This window comes from Anabas testudineus, chromosome 3 (assembly GCF_900324465.2).
Source record: "Anabas testudineus chromosome 3, fAnaTes1.2, whole genome shotgun sequence".
Classification (NCBI taxonomy): Eukaryota; Metazoa; Chordata; class Actinopteri; order Anabantiformes; family Anabantidae; genus Anabas; species Anabas testudineus.
The window spans coordinates 2060346-2086104 of NC_046612.1; the positions used below are offsets into that span (position 1 = coordinate 2060346).

General features: G+C 41.0%; 1 protein-coding gene across 1 annotated transcript; it reads right to left on the reverse strand.

Annotated features, from left to right (window-relative positions):
• Positions 1–4782: 4782 nt before the first annotated feature.
• LOC113173970 (lymphocyte-specific protein 1-like) lies at positions 4783–24431 on the reverse strand. Its single transcript, XM_026377580.1, has 14 exons — positions 24247–24431; positions 19169–19309; positions 18106–18346; positions 17748–17884; positions 17165–17381; positions 16346–16471; positions 16165–16188; positions 16010–16051; positions 15440–15471; positions 15095–15179; positions 14453–14593; positions 14141–14239; positions 13576–13681; positions 4783–4998 (listed from the first exon to the last, which is right to left on the reverse strand). Exons 1-14 carry the CDS (start codon positions 24363–24365, stop codon positions 4973–4975), a joined length of 1536 nt encoding a protein of 511 aa, XP_026233365.1. The 5' UTR covers positions 24366–24431; the 3' UTR covers positions 4783–4972.
• Between the last annotated feature and the right edge of the window lie 1328 nt (positions 24432–25759).

A 25759-nucleotide genomic window follows, 5' to 3' on the forward strand; every position in this document is an offset into this window, starting at 1 on the left:
ACCTACTGCCACTCAAGAAGAACTAAAGCGAGGTGATATTTTTCACTTAACTTCTAAACAACCCAATTACAAAGAGGCAGAGATTCAACTTACCCAAAAGAATACATCAAATCTAAGTTTTGCAAATACAGAGTTGTACCATAGAGGGGAAGCAGCAAAAAACATCACTGAATCTGAATCTAGTGTTATCAAACCAACCCAACAGAACCTGTGGTCCCCAACTAAAATTGCACCAATTTGCAGAAGGCGAAGCATCTCTTTGCCAAGGGTCCATCATTTCTCTCTGTACCAGTGACATAAATCTGAACCCACAGTGATTTCAGTTCAGGCACCAACTTCTCCAAACCCCTCTCATCTATCTATCATCCTCCTGTGGTTGAGGCACGCTCCTTGACCTCCCTTTTGGAGACTCAAATGTCATTAGCAACCTCAAAGCCCAAGTCACGGTCAATATATTATGGGCTTAGCCAGTTGAGTATGTTGCATATGGTGGAATTAGGACTAAATCACATAATAGCCCTGTACCCCACAAAGTTAATGAAACTCTTCAAACAAAGCACAATCAGAAGTAGCTGTAGATGGATCCCAACCCAAAGTCTGGTAACAAAAACAACTCAACGGATATCAAGATCGTCTGTCTTCAGTGGAGGTTTCTGCTGCTCACAGTTTACAATCTCTGTCATCTACAAAGGATTCTGAGCATCCAGTGGAAGGGATGGTCACATGTAGCAAGATGTGTTTGAGGAAAGTCTGTGTGAAGCACCCACTACTGGATACAACCACATAAAACGTCTAGTGTGGACACAGTAAAACCTGAGCTTTCCCTTGGCTTTGCACAGAAACAATGCAACAAATCGCAAATGATGTATCCACAACAAAAACCTCATACTCTGAGGCTCCAATATCTAAAACAGGTGAGGTACCACCTCAAATTATGGCACTACCTTCTGTAGAGGCAGCACTAATTGAATCCAAGCCTGACTGATAGGAGTGGCCAGTTGTATTCTTCCTTAGCCTCAGTGAAAGTAGATTCAAATGCAGAAACGCAGCATAGTGCAAAAAAGAATAAATGTTCAAGAAAAAGGTGTCATCTTAGGAAAACACTTACAAGGAGGTCCAAGGTTTCAAGTGGAAACAAACGTCCGACAATAGAGATAGGTCCGGTCCAAACTTATCAAAATGTTGGAGTTAATCAATCAACAACCAATAGACTCATGCCTGACCATAAAAGTGTAGCTGTTCAGGTCCTGCTGCAGAATTGGAATCCAATTTCTCAAGAAGTACCATCATAAATGGTGCGTTCCCTTTAGGAAAACAAGCTAATAAACTTGTTTTAGAAACACCACACCCCAGTATAGTCGCAACTGAGTTGTTTCACCTAACCTAAACGAGAAGAGGTTAACCAGCAAATTAAAGAGAGCAGCAAGGTTTTTCTGACAATAAACCAAACATGGGAAACATTTTATCTTCTATTGTTGCCAGTACAGAACATATACTTGAAAGCACAAAACCCAGTTTTCAAAAATTGTTAAGAACCAGTATTGCTACCACAGCATCTAGTTACTCCATGATCCTGCAATGCTTGCGTTTGTTCTACACAGCCTAATATCTGCACAGTGTTTGTGACAGAGCAAAGCACCAAATCTATTCAGCAACAGAGTGCACAAAAACAACGTTATGGTTATAGTCAAACGGTAGCAAAGCCCGATTTCCCCATAGCAGCCCTCTATAAAATCTCTTCAGAACCAACTATAGCAAATCCATGTACTGCAAATACCTATGGTAGGTAAATTCTCATATTTTCATTTTAATTTAATTAAATGATCTTTAACTTACACGATTTAATTAAATCGTGTAAGTTAAAGATGTTCTTCTATTCTTCTATACTGTTGTCCTAATTAATGTCACCTTGCTGCTGTAGACAAAATAATTTTCCCATTGTGGGATAAATAAAGTCTTATCTTATCTTATCTTATCTTATTTACTTAAATCAATCCACTTTATTTCACCCAGCCCTCTCTCTCCCCACTACAATGTGATCTGTTCACTTTACAATAAATGAGAAGCTCCAAAGTTTACAAAGCAAGTGCAAATATTTGAAACTCTATTGTTAGGGGGAAAAAGAGCAAGCCTCACTCAAAAATCTTCAATTAGTCTAGGTAGGGAGCTTTCCGACTTCGATCATCTACTTTTGCACATTAGGATATAATTTGATGCATTTTTAGTAAAGATTAAAAAATAATTCCTCTCCACCGTCTACTGGTGCTGCTCAGTGGAGTTGTTGGGTTTCTATATCATTTATATTCAGTTATATTTGTAAGGTCCTAAACACTGTAGAGTACATTGAGATTATTTCTGTGGCAGTGATTTGGCCCTTTACAAATAAAACTGAATTGAATTGACTTGAGTGTGTTAATGTAAGTGTAAGTTTTCTTCAAATACACAGCAGATGTTACACGTTTGCATAAAGTGGAAAGGCTTTTACAAAAATACAGAATATTCCAGACGAGGAAATGATGCATAATGCTGATGAACCAAGGTGACATGACTTGTAGAATATACATTTCATGGACACAGGTTAGTAGCAGCAGTTACTGTATGGGAAGTAAAATACAAACTTTATACATCGACCTTTTATAAATGAAGATTTATTATAGTCTTTGAAGAACCAAACACTCTGAGTGTAAAGCTGTACATGGTGATTAATTTCTCTAAAGTTGACTGATCTTGTGCCCATTTGCCCTGTTTACATACTAGATGTCTCCCCCCCCCTTCAGGCTGCTGATCTGACCACGGTGAGCACCTTCCTTCAGGTGGAGGTAGCTGTTGACTGCCTGTAGGGGCTGTACCTCAGCCATCTCAGGTAGCCTGGAAACCCCCATCTGCCTTTGCAACACACTGAAAGCAACAGTTTTATTTTTGGAGTGGTCGTGGGGACTGTGGTTGGCTCTGTAAGGCTCTAGTTCACTTCAGGAAGAGACGGCCCTGTGGCACTCTGGGCTGGGATTAACAAGCAGACAGCAGTTTAACTCGACAGCCGCTCATCAAAGGTAAAACAGTCGAACTCAGCGTTGGTATTGCAGCACATTCCTGACCTGCTGGTCAGGTGCTAACCTGCAAACGGCGCATAGAATTCAATAGTAGCACGTGCACGAAATGAAATCTTACACGCATGATGCATATCAGCCATTAAATCAATAATAGGCTTGATTTGCAGTGTTAGCCAGTGTTTGTTTCTGCGTAAATTGGTGCAAGTATTAAGTGAACGACGACACACTGTAAGCATGAGTTGAAGATTAGCATTTGCACACCTGCACATTGATCACAAATTTTGGCCTTTTAATACAGTTTTTAATTTAAATGTTAAATCAGTTTCATCTTTTCTTCCTTTCTTACACTGAACTCTTGTTTGCTTTACAGCCTATCCAGCAAAACGCCATCAAAACACCATCAAGGCCAGATTCCACGTCAAGTAAGTTGCTCTGTTCATAATGTAGCAGACTGATGATTAATATAGAACTTTCCCTACATTTAGCCTAATTGGGTTCTTTAGCTACATAGATTGAGGTCATGGCACAGTTTTACCACAAAGCTAATCTTATACCTTCCTCTTCTGAGCTGCTCCAGAGTAAGCCTCCCAGATATCCAAGCCCAGTGCCTTAAAAGGGGGTACTTCTCATGTGTCAGCCTTCTTGTCACTGTGATAGCAGGACTCACTTTGACGGCACCAGACAAATATCTATCGAGTATGTAAAATTCAAACCAGTGACATCTCACGGGAGGATGTTGTTTTCTGCAGCTTCTATACTGCTAGTCAATCCAGAGAGATGCAGAAAATATCCCCCATTAGTTACAATTATCCTTCATCTCTTGAACAAAACTTTCTTACACTAAAAAAATTGAAAACTGAAAAATATTCTCCAAAACACAAAGCTCACAGTGTAGCCCTCAAAGGATTTGGGCCCGGCTGGATTTCCAACATACTGAATCTATGCGTGTGACTGGAGGACATCAGGCAGCAGGTGCTCAGTGTCAGGATGTTTGCTCTTATTTCCTCCAGTCTATAATTAGAGCAGGGACCTTTCTAATGTCACCAAGAGATACTCCAATATTCAGACAGACAGGGAACAATTCTTCTCATGTTTACACTGGAGACAACCAAGTAAAAGTAAAGTGATGTAAATAAACCAGCTCTCGTGTAAGTTACATATCATTATCTGCTGAATTCTTATCTAAACTTGCAGCTTTATTACCTTTCCTCACTCCTCAGTAATCCTGAACACATAGGAGTGTATACATTTTTTGTCTGTTATTTATGCCTCTGATCTTTGACCTTCTTATTGTTAGCTTGTAAGGTCAGTAACAGGAATCTGTGTGTTGGTCATTAGATAAATGCTAACACCCATTTCCCTGCATGAACCTGGTCACCCTCCTGTATGCATTTGGGTTTACTTTTATTTCCTGCAGAGGTCATTTTTAAATTCGACAGTCTCCTTGAGAGACTATTTTCATATGTACTTATCATTTCAAAGTAGCTACACCATGAGTGACAGCTTTACATTCCTTTCTATTTTCAGTAGCCAAACAGCATCTTCAGTATCCAATTCTAAGACCTGCTAATGAGTTCAGTGGGTGAAGAGTTGAATAAACTGTAATGAGAAAATGAGCTCACTTAGACTAAATCGTAATTATTTAAACTAAGTATTTAGGAATCATACACCAAGAATCATTTTAATTGGTTTTACTTAATCAAATTTATTGCTGAAAAAATGCTGAGTACTCTGAGATATTATTCACAGCATACAAATACCTCCCCAGTAAAAACAAAGAAAAGACTTGATTTGTGTTAATGAAATTTCTCATTACAACTGGAAAAACATTTCCAATCTAAAGCCTGAAATACAAAAAAAAAAAAGATATAATCGTCACTAACAATAGTGCAGTATAGGTTTTTTTTATAATCCCCTTATTTTCATGAATCCTCACAGAACAGTCCAGCTGTAAAGAAAGAAAAAAAAACTTATTAGCATTTGTCATAAAAACATAATTAATGACCTTAAATTTCCATTGTACCCAAATTTAGTAAAAAGAAAAACTAATCAGCTGAAGACATCTGGTATTAAAATACTTTTTGGCCCAACATTTCCAGCTGCTCAGTGATTGAAAACATCACATAATGCAACTGGCACCTTATTCAATTCATGCTCTGGATTCTTTATTTAGTTTTTAAGCCAGAAATCTAATTGGTAAAAAGTTTTATCCTCAATATTTATAGCAAGGTGATGTGTAACTTCATTTTGTTGGATCCTTGCTCAGATTCTGTTTTTTTGGAAAATTAATTGATTACAAATAAAACTAGAAACAATTGTTTTGTTACCAGTGAAACATCATTGAAGTAACTTTTTGTGACAGTGTTGCTTTGATGAATAATTGAACCGTTTCATTGCTTCTTTGCTGTTATTTTATATGTAGATTTTTGGGTGACTATAAATGGACTCAGAAGTGTCATCTGTCTTGCAGGAGTCAGAAATGCTAATGGAACTCAGCTATAGTAATGGGCTGGATTCGGATCTTTCTCAGCAATATCCTCCACCCTTACTGCCAAAACCAGGCAAAGACAATGCACGGCTTCAGAAACTTAAGAAGAAGAGAGCCAAGAAAAAAGGCAGTCTCTCTCAGACGCCCATCCCGTTTCGTTCTTGTTTGTCTCCTGTCAATGAAGCAAGCACAGACCTTGAGCACAGTGATCAGTCCAGCCCCCCTAGGACACCAGATTCAGTTTATATTGCAAACTCCTCAGTGTCCAGTTTCCCTTTTGGCTCCCTTTATGACAACTCTGCATCTGCATTCCCTGATCCTCGGTGCAGTACCTCTGGCCAAACCAACAGCCTCCCCAGTAAGTCCAACAAAGCTCTGATCAGGACTTCTGAAGAGCAGGTAGCTCCACTGTATGAGTGTGGTTCTTTTCTATTTGATGATGATGCGACTTCTCTTATAATGCCACCTTCAGCTTCAGCACCTCCATCACCACCAAAGCAGATTCCAGCACCACCTCATCCCCCTTCTTTCAATGCAGACATAACACTAAATTCCCATGGGTCGGTCACAACAGTTTCTTCTGTCGCTGTGCCACAGTCCATCCCTAAAATATCAACGCACAACCTGACCCTATCCCCAGCCACACCAAACTGTGGCCCAGGCCTTGTACCTTCTCAAGTTGCAGACCTTCCCCCAGTTCCAGTGCTGCTATCACTTACAAACAGTCAGAAACAACCTTTTATTTCCAGCCAGAGGGAGACAAAAACCATTTCAAAGGACATCTCTCAAAGCCAGAGTCTGCCTTGGATTGCCAGATCTAGTAATGACAGCTTTGTTCCAAGTCAAATGTCATCTGAGATAACGGCCTCAAAAATATCACTTGTTGAAGCAGTGAAGGAAACGAGACCGGATGTCCCACAAACTAGGATTTATACATCAAAGGCAACATTTTATGAGATCTCCAAACCTCCCTCCATCCAGGACCTCACAGCAGTAAACCCAAGCTACCATGGAACATCAATTTCTGCTGTATACAAGGAGAAAACAACTGTATCAGTGTTGAAAACAGATCAGAAAGTGGCTATATCCCGGACACAAAGTGGCAGACCTAAGACACCTTCTTCCACACCAGCTCGAGTATCCACTCCCATTTTTGAAATATCCAAACCTAACCCACTTTTATTTGCCTCAAGTCCTGCATTTATAGCCTCTCAAAATTTACAAACTCCTCCTGTTTTAAGTGAATCTTTACAACACCAATCAGCAGTTCAACCTAGCAGTAAAAGTAAACCTACTGCCACTCAAGAAGAACTAAAGCGAGGTGATATTTTTCACTTAACTTCTAAACAACCCAATAATTACAAAGAGGCAGAGATTCAACTTACCCAAAAGAATACATCAAATCTAAGTTTTGCAAATACAGAGTTGTACCATAGAGGGGAAGCAGCAAAAAACATCACTGAATCTGAATCTAGTGTTATCAAACCAACCCCAACAGAACCTGTGGTCCCACAACTAAAATTGCACCAATTTGCAGAAGGCGAAGCATCATCTTTGCCAAGGGTTCCATCATTTCTCTCTGTACCAGTGACATCAAATCTGAACCCACCAGTGATTTCAGTTCAGGCACCAACTTCTCCAAACCCCCTCTCATCTATCTATCATCCTCCTGTGGTTGAGGCACGCAAGTCCTTGACCTCCCTTTTGGAGACTCAAATGTCATTAGCAACCTCAAAGCCCAAGTCACGGTCAATATATTATGGGCTTACGCCAGTTGAGTATGTTGCATATGGTGGAATTAGGACTATCACATCACATAATAGCCCTGTACCCCACAAAGTTAATGAAACTTCTTCAAACAAAGCACAATCAGAAGTAGCTGTAGATGGATCCCAACTCTCAAAGTCTGTTGTAACAAAACAACTCAACGGATATCAAGATCGTCTGTCTTCAGTGGAGGTTTCTGCTGCTCACAGTTTACAATCTCTGTCATCTACAAAGGATTCTGAGCATCCAGTGGAAGGGATGGTCACATGTAGCAAAGATGTGTTTGAGGAAAGTCTGTGTGAAGCACCCACTACTGGAATACAACCACATAAAACGTCTAGTGTGGACACAGTAAAACCTGAGCTTTCCCTTGGCTTTGCACAGAAAACAATGCAACAAATCGCAAATGATGTATCCACAACAAAAACCTCATACTCTGAGGCTCCAATATCTAAAACAGGTGAGGTACACACTCAAATTATGGCACTACCTTCTGTAGAGGCAGCACTAAATATGAATCCAAGCCTGACTGATAGGAGTGGCCAGTTGTATTCTTCCTTAGCCTCAGTGAAAGTAGATTCAAATGCAGAAACGCAGCATAGTGCAAAAAGAATAAATGTTCAAGAAAAAGGTGTCAATCTTAGGAAAACACTTACACAAGGAGAGTCCAAGGTTTCAAGTGGGAAACAACAGTCACGACAAATAGAGATAGGTCCGGTCCAAACTTATCAAAATGTTGGAGTTAATCAATCAACAACCAATAGACTCATGCCTGACCATAAAAGTGTAGCTGTTCAAGGTCCTGCTGCAGAATTGGAATCCAATTTCTCAAGAAGTACCATCATAAATGGTGCGTTCCCTTTAGGAAAACAAGCTAATAAACTTGTTTTAGAAACACCACACCCCAGTATAGTCGCAACTGAAGTTGTTTCACCTAAACCTAAACGAGAAGAGGTTAACCAGCAAATTAAAGAGAGCAGCAAGGTTTTTCTGACAAATAAACCAAACATGGGAAACATTTTATCTTCTATTGTTGCCAGTACAGAACATATACTTGAAAGCACAAAACCCCAGTTTTCAAAAATTGTTAAAGAACCAGTTATTGCTACCACAGCATCTATGTTACTCCATGATCCTGCAAATGCTTGCGTATGTTCTACACAGCCTAATATCTGCACAGTGTTTGTGACAGAGCAAAGCACCAAATCTATTCAGCAACAGAGTGCACAAACACAACGTTATGGTTATAGTCAAACGGTAGCAAATAAGCCCGATTTCCCCATAGCAGGCCCCTCTATAAAATCTCTTCAAGAACCAACTATAGCAAATCCATGTACTGCAAATACTACCGTACTGAATAACTCTTTCACCGAAACCATTAGATACCCATTAGAGTCAGGCTTATTAAATGCAACAACTAAAGAATTAAAAGAATGTAGCAAGAATATATTTGCAAACATGCAAAATATCATAGGGTCCAGTGGCCATGTTCTCCAAAGAGAAGGTTTTTACACAAACTCAAGTAAATCCACAGTAGAGCTTACACAAAAAAACAACACTACTCTTAACATCTCTGCTAAAGACACAATACTACTGAGCCAAGCAAATAATGAAGCCAAACCTCCAATTTATAGTAATAGTAACACTAATGGAGTCAGCACGTTAGAAACGGAACAGCATCCACAACCCACCAGTGGCTTAACAGGATTAATACCCAAGTTTTCCACAGACATGGTCTCACCTGGACAACTAGGAAGTGTAGAGGCTATTCAACACAGCAAATCTACTGCAGAAGCTGCAGCAATATTCAGTTTTGGCAGCAATGTCCACAGCATTCCTGTTTCTGAAACCAAAGCTCCCAGCGAGCTTCACTCGGAAACTATTCAGTCAATGACGACTCATCTGGAAGTGAGCAGTAAAACATTTGATACTGTGCAGGTCAGTAAACCTACTGTACCATCTAGCCCTACCATGAGGCATGTAATGCCAAACAGCCCAAAATTGATTTCAGAGAGACTACAATCTACAAAGCCACCAACTGATGCTAAATCTCCTGCTGGCTCTGGTGCACAAACAAGAGTTTACACAAACGGCCCCAAACATTCTGCCAATCCCCTTATTGAGCAAAGATCATCTGAGGCCTATGCACCTCAAATTACTGCTAAAGCCCCTGAAAAAGAACAGTTCCCTTTCATTCAGCCAAGTATTGAAAATATTAAATCTCCTCCTACAAAAATTAAACATGCTGTAACATCCAATGTTGAGACAAAACCTTCCATTTCTACTGGTCATATTACAAATAGGATATCTAACGTCAGTACAGAACCACAGACCATTACATGTCAAATCATGTCTGAAAATAATGTTCAAACCTCTGCAAATTTAATGAACTCTCAAATTGGAGTGAAACAGTTCCCACAGTCTGTAGATGGAACTAGCATACATGCTGTAAATACTCCAACCTTCTCACACTCTCCTTTAACTAATTATGCTACTACAAATATTCAGCCCCTCACTGAAGCGGTCAGAGATTTAAAAGCCCCACTTAGCCCTCCTACAGTAACTAAACCTTGGACTGCAACAAGAGCTTCTCCTCTACCAGAGCCAAGAGTGTGTAGTACACCCATAAAAACGTATACGCCAACCTTACCTCAACCTCCTTTATACTATAATACTACAGAAATGAAACCCTCCTCAGTAATTATGAATGACCAAATAAACCCTCCCATTAGACCTATTCCTATTCAGACTAATACACAGTCTAGTATTGTTCAGCCCTCTAGTAAAACAGAAATGATCCCAAAACAACAAATAAAGCCACCTACAACTATGGACACTGCAGTTCCTGATGTCAAAGTGCTTTCCCAAACACAACAGGTTAAAACAAACCTAGGATCTAATTCCAGTAAAGAAGGAAAATCAATGGCTACCATATCTAGTACTCCCATCCCTTCTACCAGTCCCGTTTTAACCAGTAAACATACTTTAAAAGCAAAACCTCCCACCAAGCAGGTAGAATCAAGATCATCTGCTGTCAGTGCAGAAACAAAATCTTCAGTTGTAAAAATAGATTCATTCTCTCCCCTTGATCCGCCTCAGGCTAGCTTGCATACCAGTAATGTTCAGCCTTCAACAGAACTACAGCTAGAGAACATTTCCCCTTCAAGCCCAGCAACAGATAATGTCATGACATCATCCATAGTTAAAGCTGCTGTGATTGATTCTGCCACTCCTGCCTCTCTGCCTCAGGCCTCAGTCTCAGTCAAAGCTCCATCCCCAAACAGAGGAACGTCACCGTCATCTCAGCAAAAAACTGGACTCAAAGACGTTCTGAAGACCAAAACAGCTGCACCGACAGGATCCCCAGCAGCCGAACCCTCCACGAAGTCAGCGACATCAACTGCATCTTCAACTGCTGACAAGAAGGTTGTTACAGCAGAGAAATCCCCTTTATCTGTAGAGCCAAAGGCAGGTCAGAAGCCAAAAGGCCTCAAGGGAAAGCTCAGTGGATGGACAAGACTTAAGAAACACATGGTCGTTGAGCCAGAGGAACCTACGTTTCCAGAGCCGAAGACCAAATGTCCGGTCGATTCCAGTGGCACAGAGGATAAAATAGATTGTCATGGTAGTGATAAGTTATCACCAGATAAATGTGCCAATCAAGAGATGGTTATGAACAAAGAAGCTCCCAAGGCACTGAAGATGTGGGACGCCCTCCTCTTTCAGATGTTCTCCACCAAAGAGAGAATCATGCACCAGATCAATGCCAGCAAAAAAGATGCAGACCAGAAAAAGGCCTCTAAAGACAATCAGGCAGAAGTTCCATCTTTTGTCAATCGCCTGCCAATTTTGCTTTACAGCCCCCGTTTTGATGCCAGAAAACTTAAAGAGGCAGCAGAAAAGCCTCTCACAAAAATAGCAGCAGTTTTTGAGAGGGGGCTAATGAAACGCAAAACTCAGGAGGATGACCGAAAGGACTTCAACAGAATAGCCAGAGGATTCAGTTCGTCAAAAGCTGCAGATATGTAACATGAACTGATGCAGAAGTACTGTATGTTTGGGACTGATAAGACAAGTGATTCATAACTGAATTCTCTGTTGGGTAATTCATCATGAAACACAAAGATGCAATGGTCTCAGATACGCGAGGTAGTCTCTCCGAGAAAAAGAATCACAACAGAATCTGGATGGAAATAGAAAAAAAAAAGTGTAGTAGCAAAGATTATTTACACTTTAAATCTGCTTTGCATTTAGAATGTATAACTTGGCTTTTATAGACTTTACAGCTGGAAAAATAAAAGTTAGAGCTGTAATACAGGAGTGCTACATGCACTTAAAATCAAACAAATACTGTAAAAAGTAAGGCAAAGAAAAACAACACAGATTTGTTTTTCATTTTCTTTTTCTGATTGACAGAAGTGTATATCCACCCACCAGCCACAACATTAACATAACCTGGAGGCTTTAATGTTGTGGAGGTCAGCATGGGAAATGCTGGCTATGGTCAAAAGATGCATCACAGCTTGGTACATAGCTGCAGATTGGTCAGTGCCCATGCTGACCTGTCTACCACAACATTAAAACCACCCTTGTTTCTGTGTTGCAGCTGATCTGTGTAGCATTAAATGCATGTACTGTAGATACTTTGATAGATAGATTTGATATGCTCCACCCTTTTCTATTTTTCTAAACAAAGCGAGGCTTTTATTGTACACTGCTGCTAGGTGGTTTTTAAGGTGTGTAATAAATAGGGCTTTTACATTCCTGAAACAACAGGGCAGATGGATTTTATAGAAGAAAGAGACGAATGAACTAGTGAAGTTTGAGTCAGATTTAGGTTTCTGCAAGTCAGGTATGGACAAATGCAGCATGACCACAAAATAAGGCAAAGGAAAAGGGACACTGTCCAGAACTTTTGATGAGAACAGGAAACTACAACCATATGGGCTGGTTTACTTTGAGATGAGGCTTTATGAAAGAATTTGCTAAAGTGATGTTTTGAAGATCTGTTTGTCCACCACTTTGGTCCAGATTGAAATATCTAAACTAAATGTTCATTCATTCACTTTGGCGGTCCTCTGAGCACCGTGAGGTTGATAGTTCTGAGTCAAATATCTGTTATAGCTGTAGACTCATCTGTTCACATATAAATGGGAGTCGGGTTTACATCCATGTTCCCCCTGCAGAGCTTGGCACAAACAAGAAAGTAGTTTGAGTTGTTTATTACTCTGCTCCATATGTGAAGAAAACAAAATGCAATAAAAGCTGATAGTCGCCTTTCAGTAGTTCTGTATGACGTGTTTTTAACAAGTTAACAGAAAGAAATGATGCAGGATGAGATGCATCATTACCACTGAAAAGTAGACATTGGTTAAATTTCCTTTAGACTACCCAATAATTAACTTCAAGTGTTTCAAAAATCACTTTTGGAGAAAAGTGACATTATTGCTTTTTGTTATTTGAGACAGTCTCATTACACAGTGCTCAGCCCCAGAACATTCCTATTACACCATATCACCACTGTTGTGAAGAAGATATTGTTTCTCATGATTTTAGGGACTCAGAGGTGCTGTGTGAGGCGAGGACAGTAAATGGGAAGAATGACCGAATCGTTTGTTCCTGAAAGTTGTAGATTAGTAATATTTAAGATTTCCAGCCAGTGTAACAGGGAAACATAGTGAGCAGCATTGTTCTGTTCGTAGATGCTGTTTTCCTGCCTTGTGGTAAATTGGATAGTTGGATTATAATAGACGTGAATACCAGTGAATGATGCTCATGGTGAAGTGTGGATTAGAGAGAAAGGGCAGAGGTCAGATGTCCTGAGATATTAGCATGTTGTAGAGACAAAAAGTTGTTTTGACACTTTTCATCTCTATATTAACTTTTAAAAACTGTTGTTTTCCCCAAGGTGACCATCATGATGTGGAATTTCTTTAAGTTGAGGGGGATTTAACCCCTATAAGCTAACCTTAGCCCCATTTATTACACTGATGCTTAAACCATAATATGTTTTGCTAGCTGTGTGACTCTTAACAATCCATAAAGCTGAATCTGAAATTTGTGTCTTGACTTTTTTTTTTTATTATCTGTCACTTAAAATACAAGAACAGGAAGTTCTAACACTATTTACCACTAGTTCAAATGTTCACGGTCACATCACAGCTGGAAATTTCTGGTTTAAATCAAAACTTTCCATGTTTGGTGGTGAATAGAGAGTTCAGTAAATAAATAGGTAAATATTGTGTACAGGTTAATGATAATCAGACTTACCTGACTGACAGTTTTCATCTTCACTGCAGCTGTTGTCGACAGAAACCTTCTCGTACTTGCCGTGACCCGTCACCACATACTTGTATCTTTTACCACTGGAGTTCTCCTGAAATTCATTTGATACCAGTTTCAATAACAGACAGATTCATAAACACTGTAACTTCAGTTGTGAAAATCACTTATTTCGACTCATCTTCTGCATTATCTGCCTGTTCTCACCCTGTCTTCCTGTTTTTATTACAATAGCAGTTATTATTCAATCATTCATTTTAGTTAAAAATTCGAGTTTGTTTGTGTAACTGACTGATCGAAATATCAGTAGTGTCCCTGACAGAAGCACATTTATATGTAGTTATGAACAGAACCTTTTTAAAGATGAAAGATTTCAAACCAAATGTGAAGGCAATTTAAAAAATGAAAAATAAAAATGACCACACGTCACGGTTGTTGTATATTTGTGCCAAAGATACAACAACTCGACATGTAATGCATGTTAAGAAGACACATTTTATACAATCAGGGTGTTTGAGGATAACTTAGTTTAAGAGGTTAACTTTTGACTTACTGCTGGTTTGCTGGGCGAGCAGCACCTGCTCCCATCATCACTTCCTCTCACCCACTGATTGATGAGATCAGCCACACCGACCTTTATACCGTCTGCATCCTGGGATGGAAAAGAAGAAATTATCATCATCACTGTGAAGAACAAAAACCTTGTGTCCACCTGATTCTAAACGATATAGACTAAAGGACACTAGGGAGGTTTTAAGGGAGATTAGTGTTTTCACAAACACATTTAAACAGCAAATGTAACTTTGGAACGAAACTGAACAGATTTTATGACTGGTAAAGTGAACTTCATGAGTTAAGCTACAACCTTAGATGGTGTCACTGAGATGGGGTTTTGGTTCCAGGATTCTCTGGCCTCGAACAGGTTCTTCTTGTAGGCGACAGGTTCAGTGGGACTCGTCAGGTCTGTCAGCACCTGACAGCCTGATCTTCCGTCCTTTGAGGAGACCTGTGATAAATAAAGTAAGAAGAAGAGAGTTTAGATCCAACAGTGTGATAAACCTGAGACAGAGTTTGCACAGATGTATATTTTAATGACAAATTAATAAGGTGTTGAGCTGATTAAAAATCTGGTCTGTGTCTGACATCACGTTGATTTAGTGCACAATATTTACCCTTTATTCTATTAGTGTCCAACTCTAGAGCAGGTACATTTATCCACTACTACGTGCCTTCAAAAATGCAACAAAAAAAACGAAGCCTGTGTTCAGTTCGCATCAGTAAGAACACAGTTGGAATTAATTTACAGAAACAAATTCCTGCAGTTTTTATTTTCACGTTAAATGTCTCCTCTGTGATCATGGCTGATTGTTAATAGAGTTTAGCCAGAGGCAGCTGGACATTATCTTAAAGACTAAACTGCCATGTGGTGAATGGTGCACGAACATCTTGAACACCAGCTTGTTGCTTCAGTCAATAAAAGGAAGTTGGTAACTCACTGGGTTTTTACCTCAAGAGCGTGTGTGTACTGCTCCAGCCTCTTGTTAATCTTGGAAACAGCAACAGGCGGTGGCGTCTTCTTGGTGCTGTTGGTGCTTTAGAACAATGGATAAATGTTCACATCAGTCACAGAGTATTTCTGTGTAGGTGCAGCTGTACGAGGCGGAAACGTAACAGGGACAAAATGTCTACGTTTTTCAAACAGTCTGTCTCCGTAGAAGAAATCTGACTAAATTGGACTTTTATTCTTTGGAACATTTCCAGAACCAAAGAGGAACAACTGTTTTCTCGTAGCAGTCAGGAAGAGAAACTGGTTTGTTGCATTATTACACGGCTCAGAGAAACACACACTCACCTTCTCCTCAGAGACTCAGTTCTCTCTATGATCTGAGGAAAAATCAAACCAATGGTTAAAACTCTCAGTTCTCCTCAAACACTTCCTACTCAACATGCTGCACTCTGGACTGTACCCATTAAAAACCAGAGCATGATGTTGTGTTACTGGTTGGTTTTAGAGGGCTGGAGCACAGAATAATGAATATATATATATATAATATATTTATTATAATATTTACTAGTTACCAGATTCTGGGTCATTTTGAATGGTACAGTAGGAGAAATAGGACAATGACTGAAGCAAAGAACAGGCTAGAAGTAGTGACCTGTAACCCTGCACAGGCCTCCGACTCTTCTTATGCTGGGCCCTCAGACTAAAACAGATTTGTTTTGTGTCTCCATCATTTTTAATCTATGTACTCGTTTTGAGTTGTTGTCTGCAGCTTTGTTTTACAGTTTTTAAATAAGAAATAAAAAAGTCTCTTTATTCAAAGGCTCAGCACTTAATATGCCTGTTTGATAATCCAAGCATGCCTGCAACGTCTGTGATCTTTAGGCCAGCACTGACATCATCTACAGACAAACTCACCGTGCATTTACCATCTGGTGAGACTCTGCTGTTCACTTCATCCTGTTGAAAAAAAAAAAAACACACCGTGTGCCGAGAGGCTCCTGCAGCTCTGATAACTCAAATGAGTAGAAATCTAACATGCATCCATCCCAGCACACATGCGTGGTACTTACCGGGTAAAACTGTATGAGAAGTTTCTGGTGGAGCAGCAGGAGGCATGAAAAAGAGCAAAGTTGATATATTAATTCATTAATTATATTGTTCATTCATTCATTTGTAACTTCCTGTCAAATATTGACACGGATTTGAAGATTCTATTTTAAAGCACATTTCAGTTCTAGTCTTATGAGACACCTTGAACGTCGGGCTCATGGGGCCGTAGCAGTTCAGCGGCTCGTCGCCTTCGCTGCTGCTGCTGCAGAGAGGAGCTGCAGATCTGCTCATGTCCTCACTCGTCCTGTCTCTGCTCTCCACCGTCATCTGGGACAACACAAACAAAATGTCACTAATAAAAAAACAAGGATCTGATGATGCAGTCTCTGGTCTGTTATTTGATATAGTTACCATATCTAATTCTTTTTGAATTAATCTAAACTTGCTCACAGGACTGGGTTCTGAAATACTTACATGCTGATTTTTGTTTCCCAGCACATCTATTCACAACCTCCAGAGTGAAAGGCTCTTTGTGGAAGTATCTTTTAGATTATGGCTCACACCTTTGAAACACGCTGCTCACACAGACTGGGTTATTTGTTGGCAAAAGACTAATGAATGGCAGACTGTTGGTTGGAATTACTTACATCATACTCCACACCTCATTTTGACACCCTGTGAGCAAAAAGCGGCATTCTTTCCTTTATTACTTTCAGATTTGCAGCTAAATTGAGCTGTAAGCATTTAAGAAAACGTGTTTGATGACTTATTCTTGTTTCTGCACTTCTGTCTGTCACTATGATGCCTAATAGTAGATGTATTGTATGAATAAAGGCCATGCACACTGGCCTTTTCAAGATAATACCAGGCAAATACATAAGACAGAGCCAACAGCATGTTTCATGACAATGTGAATGAAGGTTTCAGATGGACAATGGAAAGAAACTGAAACTTCATCTTTAGAGCTCTTCACTGAGCCAAAGGAGCAACAGAGGTAATGAGTCAGATTAGAAATTTAACCCTGTCTGCCATCGTGTGCTTCTCCTCCTCCTCTCCGTGTCCGTGCCTCCCGAGCTGCAGGTCGTCCTTCACTGCACGTGTGCAGCTCAGTTCTTCTTCCTCTAGATCGTCTTCTTCCACCATACCATGCTGCGCCACCTCTTCCACTTCCCTCTGCTCCTCGTGCTCCACCTGCCCATCCACTCTGCAGGCCCCTCCACTGTCAATAAGTTGGTTACTGGTAAAGAAACATTCAAACATAACAGAGATTACAGTTTATTCTTCTGCAGTTCAAAACATTACACAGGCTGCATCTGTCTAAACTTCTGTGATATTGTTAGCATGTACTGTGCACTAGACTGGAACTGGAAGCAGAGCAACGAGCCACTGAACCATGTAGCCAGAAAAACAAGACAGTTAACAACAGTTAAACAAAATGAATAAGTTCAACTCGTTGGTTATAAAGAAAGCACTTATTTATGTGATTATATTGAGGCAGTGTGTTCTGTTTAATGTACCAAATACACAAATAAACAAGAAAGAGCCCTGCTCCAGCACCTCACTGTGTAACAACAGAGTGACAGAAGTTGAGATGAGAACACACCGTGGCTTCATTGTCCCGGCCACCAGATAGGACGTCCTGTCTGCTGGTTGGCCTGCAGCGTGCTGCAGCCTGTTGTCCTGCGGCAGAAAGACTGACGAGCTGTAGGACGTCCTGACTTCCTTTCTGCTGCTGGACATCTACAATAAACCAAAAACAAAGCAGATCAGTCCACAGTGATGTGTGTGCTGTAAAGTGTGTGTCCGACCTGTTTCAGACACAGTCAGTTATTTTTTCCAGCTGTAACAGTGTCTGTGCTCTGAGGTCCTGCTGAACTTTCGCTTTGGCAACAACTAAACTATAGATTTATGAATTCAAAGAAGATGATTTCACATTTGAGAGGGGCCCCATCATCACAGACCTTCTCTGGAGGTCTTGGTGATGGTTCTTGGGACTGGTTTCTTTGTTCTGGCTCGTTCTCCCCCTCCTCTGCCTCCTCCTGCTCTGGTTTCCACTGTGGTGCGGAAGGCCTCTGCTCCTGGGCACTGCAGTCATCCTGCACCTCCTGCTCTTGACGGTTTTCCAGCCTGTGACTCCAGTCGCTGAAGCCTTCGTCCTCCTCCAGAACCAAGAAGGAGCAGGGTTTCATCTCCTCATCGAACCTGCATCATGTCAATATGTTAGAGGATTTTTTGAAAGTGGTTCTGGCTTGAATTATTGGGACCAAGCATCTGGATCCCTCCAGCTGAATGTCTGAAAATGAAAACCATGTGTGATGTATGTACAGTTTAATGTTGGTTAGACTACAGCTATAGCTACGACGTTTGTATATACTGTACATTTAACACTGGGCATACAGCAACATAAACACAGAACAGGTCCATTGTGAGAGCTGTGAAGAAAAAAACCAAAACAGCAGTCAGTGACAGCAGCAACAAGATGCTCCTGAGCAGAGGTGACAGTCTCAGAATCCACCATCTGAACAAGACTCCATCAGTAGAAACACAGAGACCAAACCACAAGGTGCAAACCACTCAGCAGCAGTAAGGATCTGAAAGCCAGGTTGGAACTTCTATGTACAGAGATGAGTCACAAATCTTAACTGATGTGTTAACAATTAGTACAACAGTGTGCCTGCTGTCAAAGCTTCAACAACCTGCTGTTCAAGATTAAATTTGTTTTATTTCAATCTACAGTTAGGATGAAACATGCAGAGTCAGCACTGCAGCATGTGATGAGTGAACCACAGTTCATGAGTGAGTGCAGCAGGGCACACAGCTGACGAGGAATATTTCCTCACGAGAGACCTGCTCTCGCATCAGGGCACTGAACAAACAGCTAGAAACTGACGATGCAGCATCTTCCTCAGCTCATCAACCTGCAGCATCACTGGATGAAACCTCCTGAGAAAAGTATTGCTTCTACTTGAACCTCTTTGTTTACCTAGTTTAGTAAAGTCTGGTCTAACTGTCTGTCACACTCACTCTTTGTTGTGAGTCAGGTTGTTGTGTTGGGGGAGCTCTGACCAGGAAGGGCCCCTCTCTTCTCTCTGCCTCTCCCTGGCTCGCCTCCTTCGCTCCCGCTCCACCTCCTCAGCATCCTCCTGGCTCCGCTGGGCCGTCACCCTGCAATTAGCACAGACACCAAAACACTTTCAGCACCTGCAGCCAGGGCTAATTTACAGTTTCTGGTTCTTCTTCATCTGTTCCAGCAGTGAAAGTGTCCCTGGAATAAAAAGGTTGTGTGAGGATTTTAAAATCTAAGGAAGAATGAGTTGGTTTTTTCTTTCATTAAAAAAAACTCATTTTCTTCTGTCTGGTGTGATTCGGTTTCCAGTGGGTGGGACTCAATAACAATGCTCTTTTTATTATCCATGCACATCTGGTGGAGCCTGAGCCAGCTGCTGTGCTGTTTCACTTAATTCTAATCTCTAGAGAGAAACAGCGAGAGAGAAGGAGGTAAAGAGATGGAGGAGGAGCAGGATGAAAGATGGAGCGGAGCCTCTAATCTATTTAAAGTAGCTCTGGAGAAAATCTGAAAAGTGGAATAAGAAGAATTCAGCTGTCAGTTTGAAATTGTCCACCTCTGAAAACAGAACTGCTTGTTGGACTGGATTAAAACACATTATCCAGGGTGATGTCATTGTTTTACACTGACGCTGTCAGTTGATTACCAGTTGGTTTGTATTTTTCTAATCCTGTAGAGAAGAAGTAACTCTGTGGGAGACCTGCAGCTTTAACCCACAGTTTTCTAGTCAGGGAAAATCTAGCAGCTGAAAACACGACAGGACATTTGGTTTCACATTTGCAGCTTTGAATTTGGCAGTTTAGAGGAAACGTTGCTCCATACATAGATATGATCCAATACACAGCCTGGCCTGGACTATCTCAGACAAACCAGTTTCACTTTTGTCAAACCTTCATTCTGTTTGTGAAAAAAGGACAAAGAGTGTGAAGGTTTGATTGAAAGTGGAGGGGTGGGGGGGCGATACACCCAGTCTAACCCTAACCCAGTCTAACCCTAACCCAGTCTAACCCTAACCCAGTCTGTAGTCTATACTGTGATGAAATAACTGAATGGAAATCTAAACCTCTTATTAACACAACAGGTGTCAGAGTTATAGGACCTTATGTTCAGCTGCAACTTCATCTCCTCCAGGTTCACATGAAGCCGAGTCACTAAAACCGGATCAACGCTCTGTCACCTACACGGACGAACCACGTCCAAACCGAACTCCACTGGTCTTCAGCTGTGGACAGGTAACGTGCAGCGGGTCTGGAGCGACAGGAGCTGCTCTCAGCGCCAGTTCAGCCCAGACCAGTTCGTACCTGTAACATCACGCTCTGCTCTGAACACGAAGCTTCGTCTCTCACCTGGCGGCAATGACCCAGGTGAGCCCAGGTGAGCAGGAGCAAGAGGAAAGGGATTTGGAGACTTCCTCTGAAAGGTTTATAGAAATGAAATCATTTGGTCCAAATGACACAAAAAGTGAAAATAATAATAAAGATAATAATATATAAGATATAATTAAGATCAAATAGGATGATGTTTGCGTTCATCCTGCATCCAGCTTAGAAATGTCTCTTCCACTTTGCTCACAAACTGTGCTTTTTACACAAACACTGCCTGTCCACAGATTAGCAGACTGTTGATGGATCGATGCACTTTTTAATTTAGTGTGTCAAAGTGCTTTTTGGCTGCAGGATGCTTCTCGTTGCCATGTACCAGTGTAAACCTTGATCGCCGTGCTCTTTCATTTTTGACCAGGCTGTGAGGTCTGTTTCTGCACCTGCAGTTCCTCCACGGCATCAGATGGATGATAGGGACAATTCTCTGAGTTTGGATACTGGAAGCATCATTTGTACATTAGGTCACTGTGGCAGATGAAAAGTAAAAACCTGCTTGGCAAAAAACCTATTTCTGATTTAAAAGAGAAATAAACCTGAACTATCACTAGCACTATTCTCACATTTTGTTGAGTGGACTCAGTTTGTAAAATCTTTGGCAGGAAACTGTCTTGGTTTGGATCCCTATCCAGCTGATAATATTTGCTGGTGAATTTAGTAAAGATCTCATCACTGCAGCAGCATCGTGGAACAAAAACCTCGAGCTTGTTGGTTCTCATTAAACACAGACATAAAACATGCAAATCATCTGTGTCTGTTCTGACCAACTGTGGGTCCATTCAGTGTCAAGGCCTTCAACTAAAACAATTATTTATTTTCCCAAAATGTCGACACTGTGGTTAATCAAACATTTGCATTTGGGACTGACATCATCACAAAAAGCATCAAATTCAAACAGAAAAGACCAAAAAATGTCGGGTTAACCAGCTGCTGAGGACGCTGGCCGTGAACAGTTGTGAGTCAAACATGCTGCGGTCATTAGTCTATTATGCGGGAGAGTGACCTACATAAGATCATACTCGCTGGAGATGTAGTGCACGCTATATTGGCAAGAGGGGCTCTTTAGTATTTGCTGTAAATCGTTTTGATGTGTGACAGGTCGGCTCCAGCTTCTCACTCTGGCCAGAGTTTTGGGGGAAATGGTTCAACTGGGGACCAGGTCTGGTTGTCTGGTTCTCATCAAAGGGAAGGAGCATGAAATCCTTCAAGTATCATATTAATAATGTTTCAAATTTATATTACACTGACTACAAATCACATTTACAAAACAACATGGATTTATGGGCTGATTCTCCAAACCTCCATAAAAATCTGATGTTTTCTTAATGAGCACTTGCTGTTGCAAATTAGTTTTACATAAGGAACAGACCGTGTTCTACCCTGCATCATAGAAACCACACACATGAAGTGACTGTGAGAAAGCAGCTCCAACAGTTTCCATATGTGCAGTCATACAGAAAGTGTCTACTTTAAAAGAAGAGCGTAACATTGACAGAGGGATTGATGTGGTGTCAGCGGTAGTGGAGGCGCTGGACCGGACCACTGTGGTGAAGTGGGAGCTGAGCCTGAAGGCGAAGACGCTCCACGTTCCAGCTCTCACCTACAGCCATGCGTTTTGGTTAGTGATGGAAAATGAGATCACAAGTTGAAATGAGCTTCCTCTGCTGGGTGGGCTTAGATAATGGAAAGAGGTCATTGCTGAGGTGATGCAGGCATCATCCAGGGCACCTTCCACTGGATGTGTTTCTGTAGCTTTGATGCAAATCAACACATGAGAAGCAGCTTGGGGTTCAGTGACCTTCCCAAGGACACTTTGACATGTCTAGAGGAGGAGCTGGGGACAAGCCACTCTACATAAAGACTGGAGTGATTACACGTGTCATCTGGTCTTTGGATTCTCTGAGGAGAGGAGCACCTGGACCGCTTTGCTTAACCTGCTGCCACCACAACCTGACTCTGCATCAGCAGCAGGAAATGTCTCTATCTTTGCACTGATACAATTCAGAGTAGAGCCAATATCCAAATGTTCAGTCATCCAGTGTTGATAGATGATTTATTTAGAGAAAAGAATCCGAATATTTTCCCTGAAATTAAACTACGATGAAGAAAACACAGCAAATATCTGTATGAGTCTCTGCATTAGTCTCAGTAAGTGCTCAAAGTGTGCATTGTTTCTGCAGAGTGGTCTGGGGTTCAAGGTGTCTCCAGGGTCTGCTGGGGCATTTAACATGATTCCTAAATGTGAAATGAGAAAGCTATGGAGCAAATCTGTCTGTTACACATCACTTTTTCCACCATTTACACAATGAGGCAATGGAGGCCTGGGGAATGGCATTTTCGTTGTGTGTGTGTGGTTCAGCAGGAGAAGGTCAGGACTCAGCCAGATGATGTCATGGTCATTAGGAAGTTGCAGCTATAAAAGAAGTCATTGAACTTTGGGCTCAGTAACATTTTCAGTGAAATCGCTCAGCATTGTTCCATCAAGCACCGAGGAAAGGAAAAGCTCACTGACAATCAGGAGCAGTAGTTAGGAGGTAATTAGGAAAAACAACAGTGTAGTAATGTGAGGAAATTGCATCATTAAAGCGAGTAACCCCTTACTGTGATCCCACAAATGGAAAAATTGCATTTAGGTTCTTCTGCTATTCATGTCCATTTGTTCATATGAACATTATTTATGTGTTGTGTTGAGGTACGTGTGGAGGGAAGAGGCAGCTGACTGAGAGACACTGAGACCCATTTCAGCCACAACAAAGTAACCTAACGTTGAACTTTTCTACCTGTGTTTTACTTTAGAAACCAACAACAGAGCGTGGATATTAGGAAAAACTGCACCGTTACCACACAAATCATGAAGTACATATGAAACAATAGACTGGTTCCAATTAAACCAGAGGTGTAAAGTGGTGGAAAGTGTCGAGTAGAAGGTCACTGGTGTCCCTTAGAAGGGGCCCAACCCCTCACTTTGAACCACTGGATTCAACTAGCTACTGTAGTTCTGCAGAGTTGTTCTTTTAACGTCGCTAGTAGCAGAAAAAATGTTCCTAAAGTGAAGTCGAAGTACACGTTATGCTTTTAGAATGACTTGTTAGTGTCACATTACTTATATACATGGTTGTGTTACTTCCTACAGGGATATTGTTGATATTTTGTCGTGGGGTCTATGATAAAATGCAGTATCATCTGAATACCATCTGAATGGTACTGTGATTTTGATAAAGGTATTTCAGATTTCAGATTGGCCTTAATCTTCAACTTATTACTCTTCCTGCCAAAACGTGCTGTGAGTTCACCTGAAAATAAAAGTAGGAGAAAATGAAACTAGATTCAAATAATGTAGTTACAAGTACGTCAAAAGGAGTACTTGAGTAAATGTACTTAGTTACTTTCCACCACTGGTAAAACAAAAAAATTTAAAGCAACAGGAAAATGACGAGTAGTACTAACTACACACAGCAGTACTAACTACACACAGCAGTACTAACTACATACAGCAGTACTAACTACACACAGTAGTACTAACTACACACAGTACTTCGTACTTCCTTTGTAAAGACTGAAGACCCTGATCTGCGACTGCTCACTAAAGGTTGATCCGACTCCACAGAGCGAATAATCAGGAACCTGAAAACCTGCGAGTGTCCGTTTCCTCTCACCTGATGAGGTTCTGCAGCAGCTGTCTGCTGGAGCTTCTTCTTCTGATGGACTCTGACACCGTGGACTGAGCTGCTCCTGGTTGGTGGTCCTGGGTCCTGGCTCTGGTTGTCGTGTCCATCCCCTGGTCCTGGGTCTGAGCTTGGTTCTGGGGTTTTGGACCTCTCCTGCAGCTGCTCTCTTTTTCTTCTTCTTCTTCTGTCTCTGTAGCTCCCGTTGGCCTCTCTCTCTCTCTCTCTCTCGGTTTAGTCAGCTCTCTCCTCCCTACATGTGGATTTCATTGAAGTGTTTTGACCCCCCTCCCTCACCCTAACAGAGGTCATGTGACTCTCCCAAGAGGAAAATAAGATCCAGTAACAGTGGATCAGGGACAATATACTGTATGAGTTTAATAATTAAAATGATAAGTTGCTATTTCACCTGATGGATGATAGATGACATTCGTTTCTGTTCAGTAACACTTTAAAATTCTGCTTTGTGTCTTTCTCTTCTACAGAAACCTTTCAGGCAACAGCTAATTAAACTATTTAATGTTCAGTGTTGCAAATAATATTTCAAAAGAGAAAACTTAACCCATACATTTGCTGCTTTTGATGGTGCAAACAAACCAGTGGTGTGTTGTTGGAAGTCGGGCAGACAGAGAACAGTGAACATGTAGCTGTAATAAACTCTAATGATTTTAGATTTGACCATTAGTTATGATTCATTGCAAGTTGAGCTGAGTCTACTCAGTTCACTGTCAATCTTCAAACTTTGAGTTTAGCCTAATTTCTTATGGTGGAAACCGATCAAATGGGACCAAAGGAGCTATTTCTACCCACCCTTTTCATGATAGAAACTATGTGGAAGACGGCCCAGTCTGGCAACACAGCTTGCACTAATCTCCTGATGTGATGAAATCTTAAAAAAGAATCGTGCATGCTACAGGTGTTTAGCAATCCTGCAGAACTGAGTGTAGTGTCAATCAAACAAAAGAAGAAAAAACTGCATTAGTTAGATTGGATGCTGTAGAGGGGGTTCTGAAAGACACTAACTATAAAAACGAATTAATAAGTGAATGTCCTCAGTAAATAAAATGTAATATCTGTTTCTGTCTGACAAACACAAATCGTCATAGAAAGACTGTGGATAATACAAATACTGATAGAAACATAACAGACACAGCAGATAACAGACTTGTATTTGTTGTGTTTGCTCTGAGCAGCAGCCCGACAACAAGGAGAAGAACGACAGAGTTGGATCTGGTTACTGTTCAGCAGGTTATGAATAAGATATGGAGCTCGGGAGAGAAACAGCTGCTGCAGGTGAAGAGCTGATCTGAGCTCCAGGTACTGAGCTGCATCACTGTCAGAGCCCCGGAGCCACAAACAGGCTGTTGTTCGTCTGTTTGTGACGAGAGACTCGGCTCTCAGAGCTTCTCAGCACAAAGACACAAGGAGAAGTTCTCTCCTAAAAAACTCTGTCTATCAGTCCAACACACACAGATGTGCATTAGGTCACCGAGACATTTCCAGC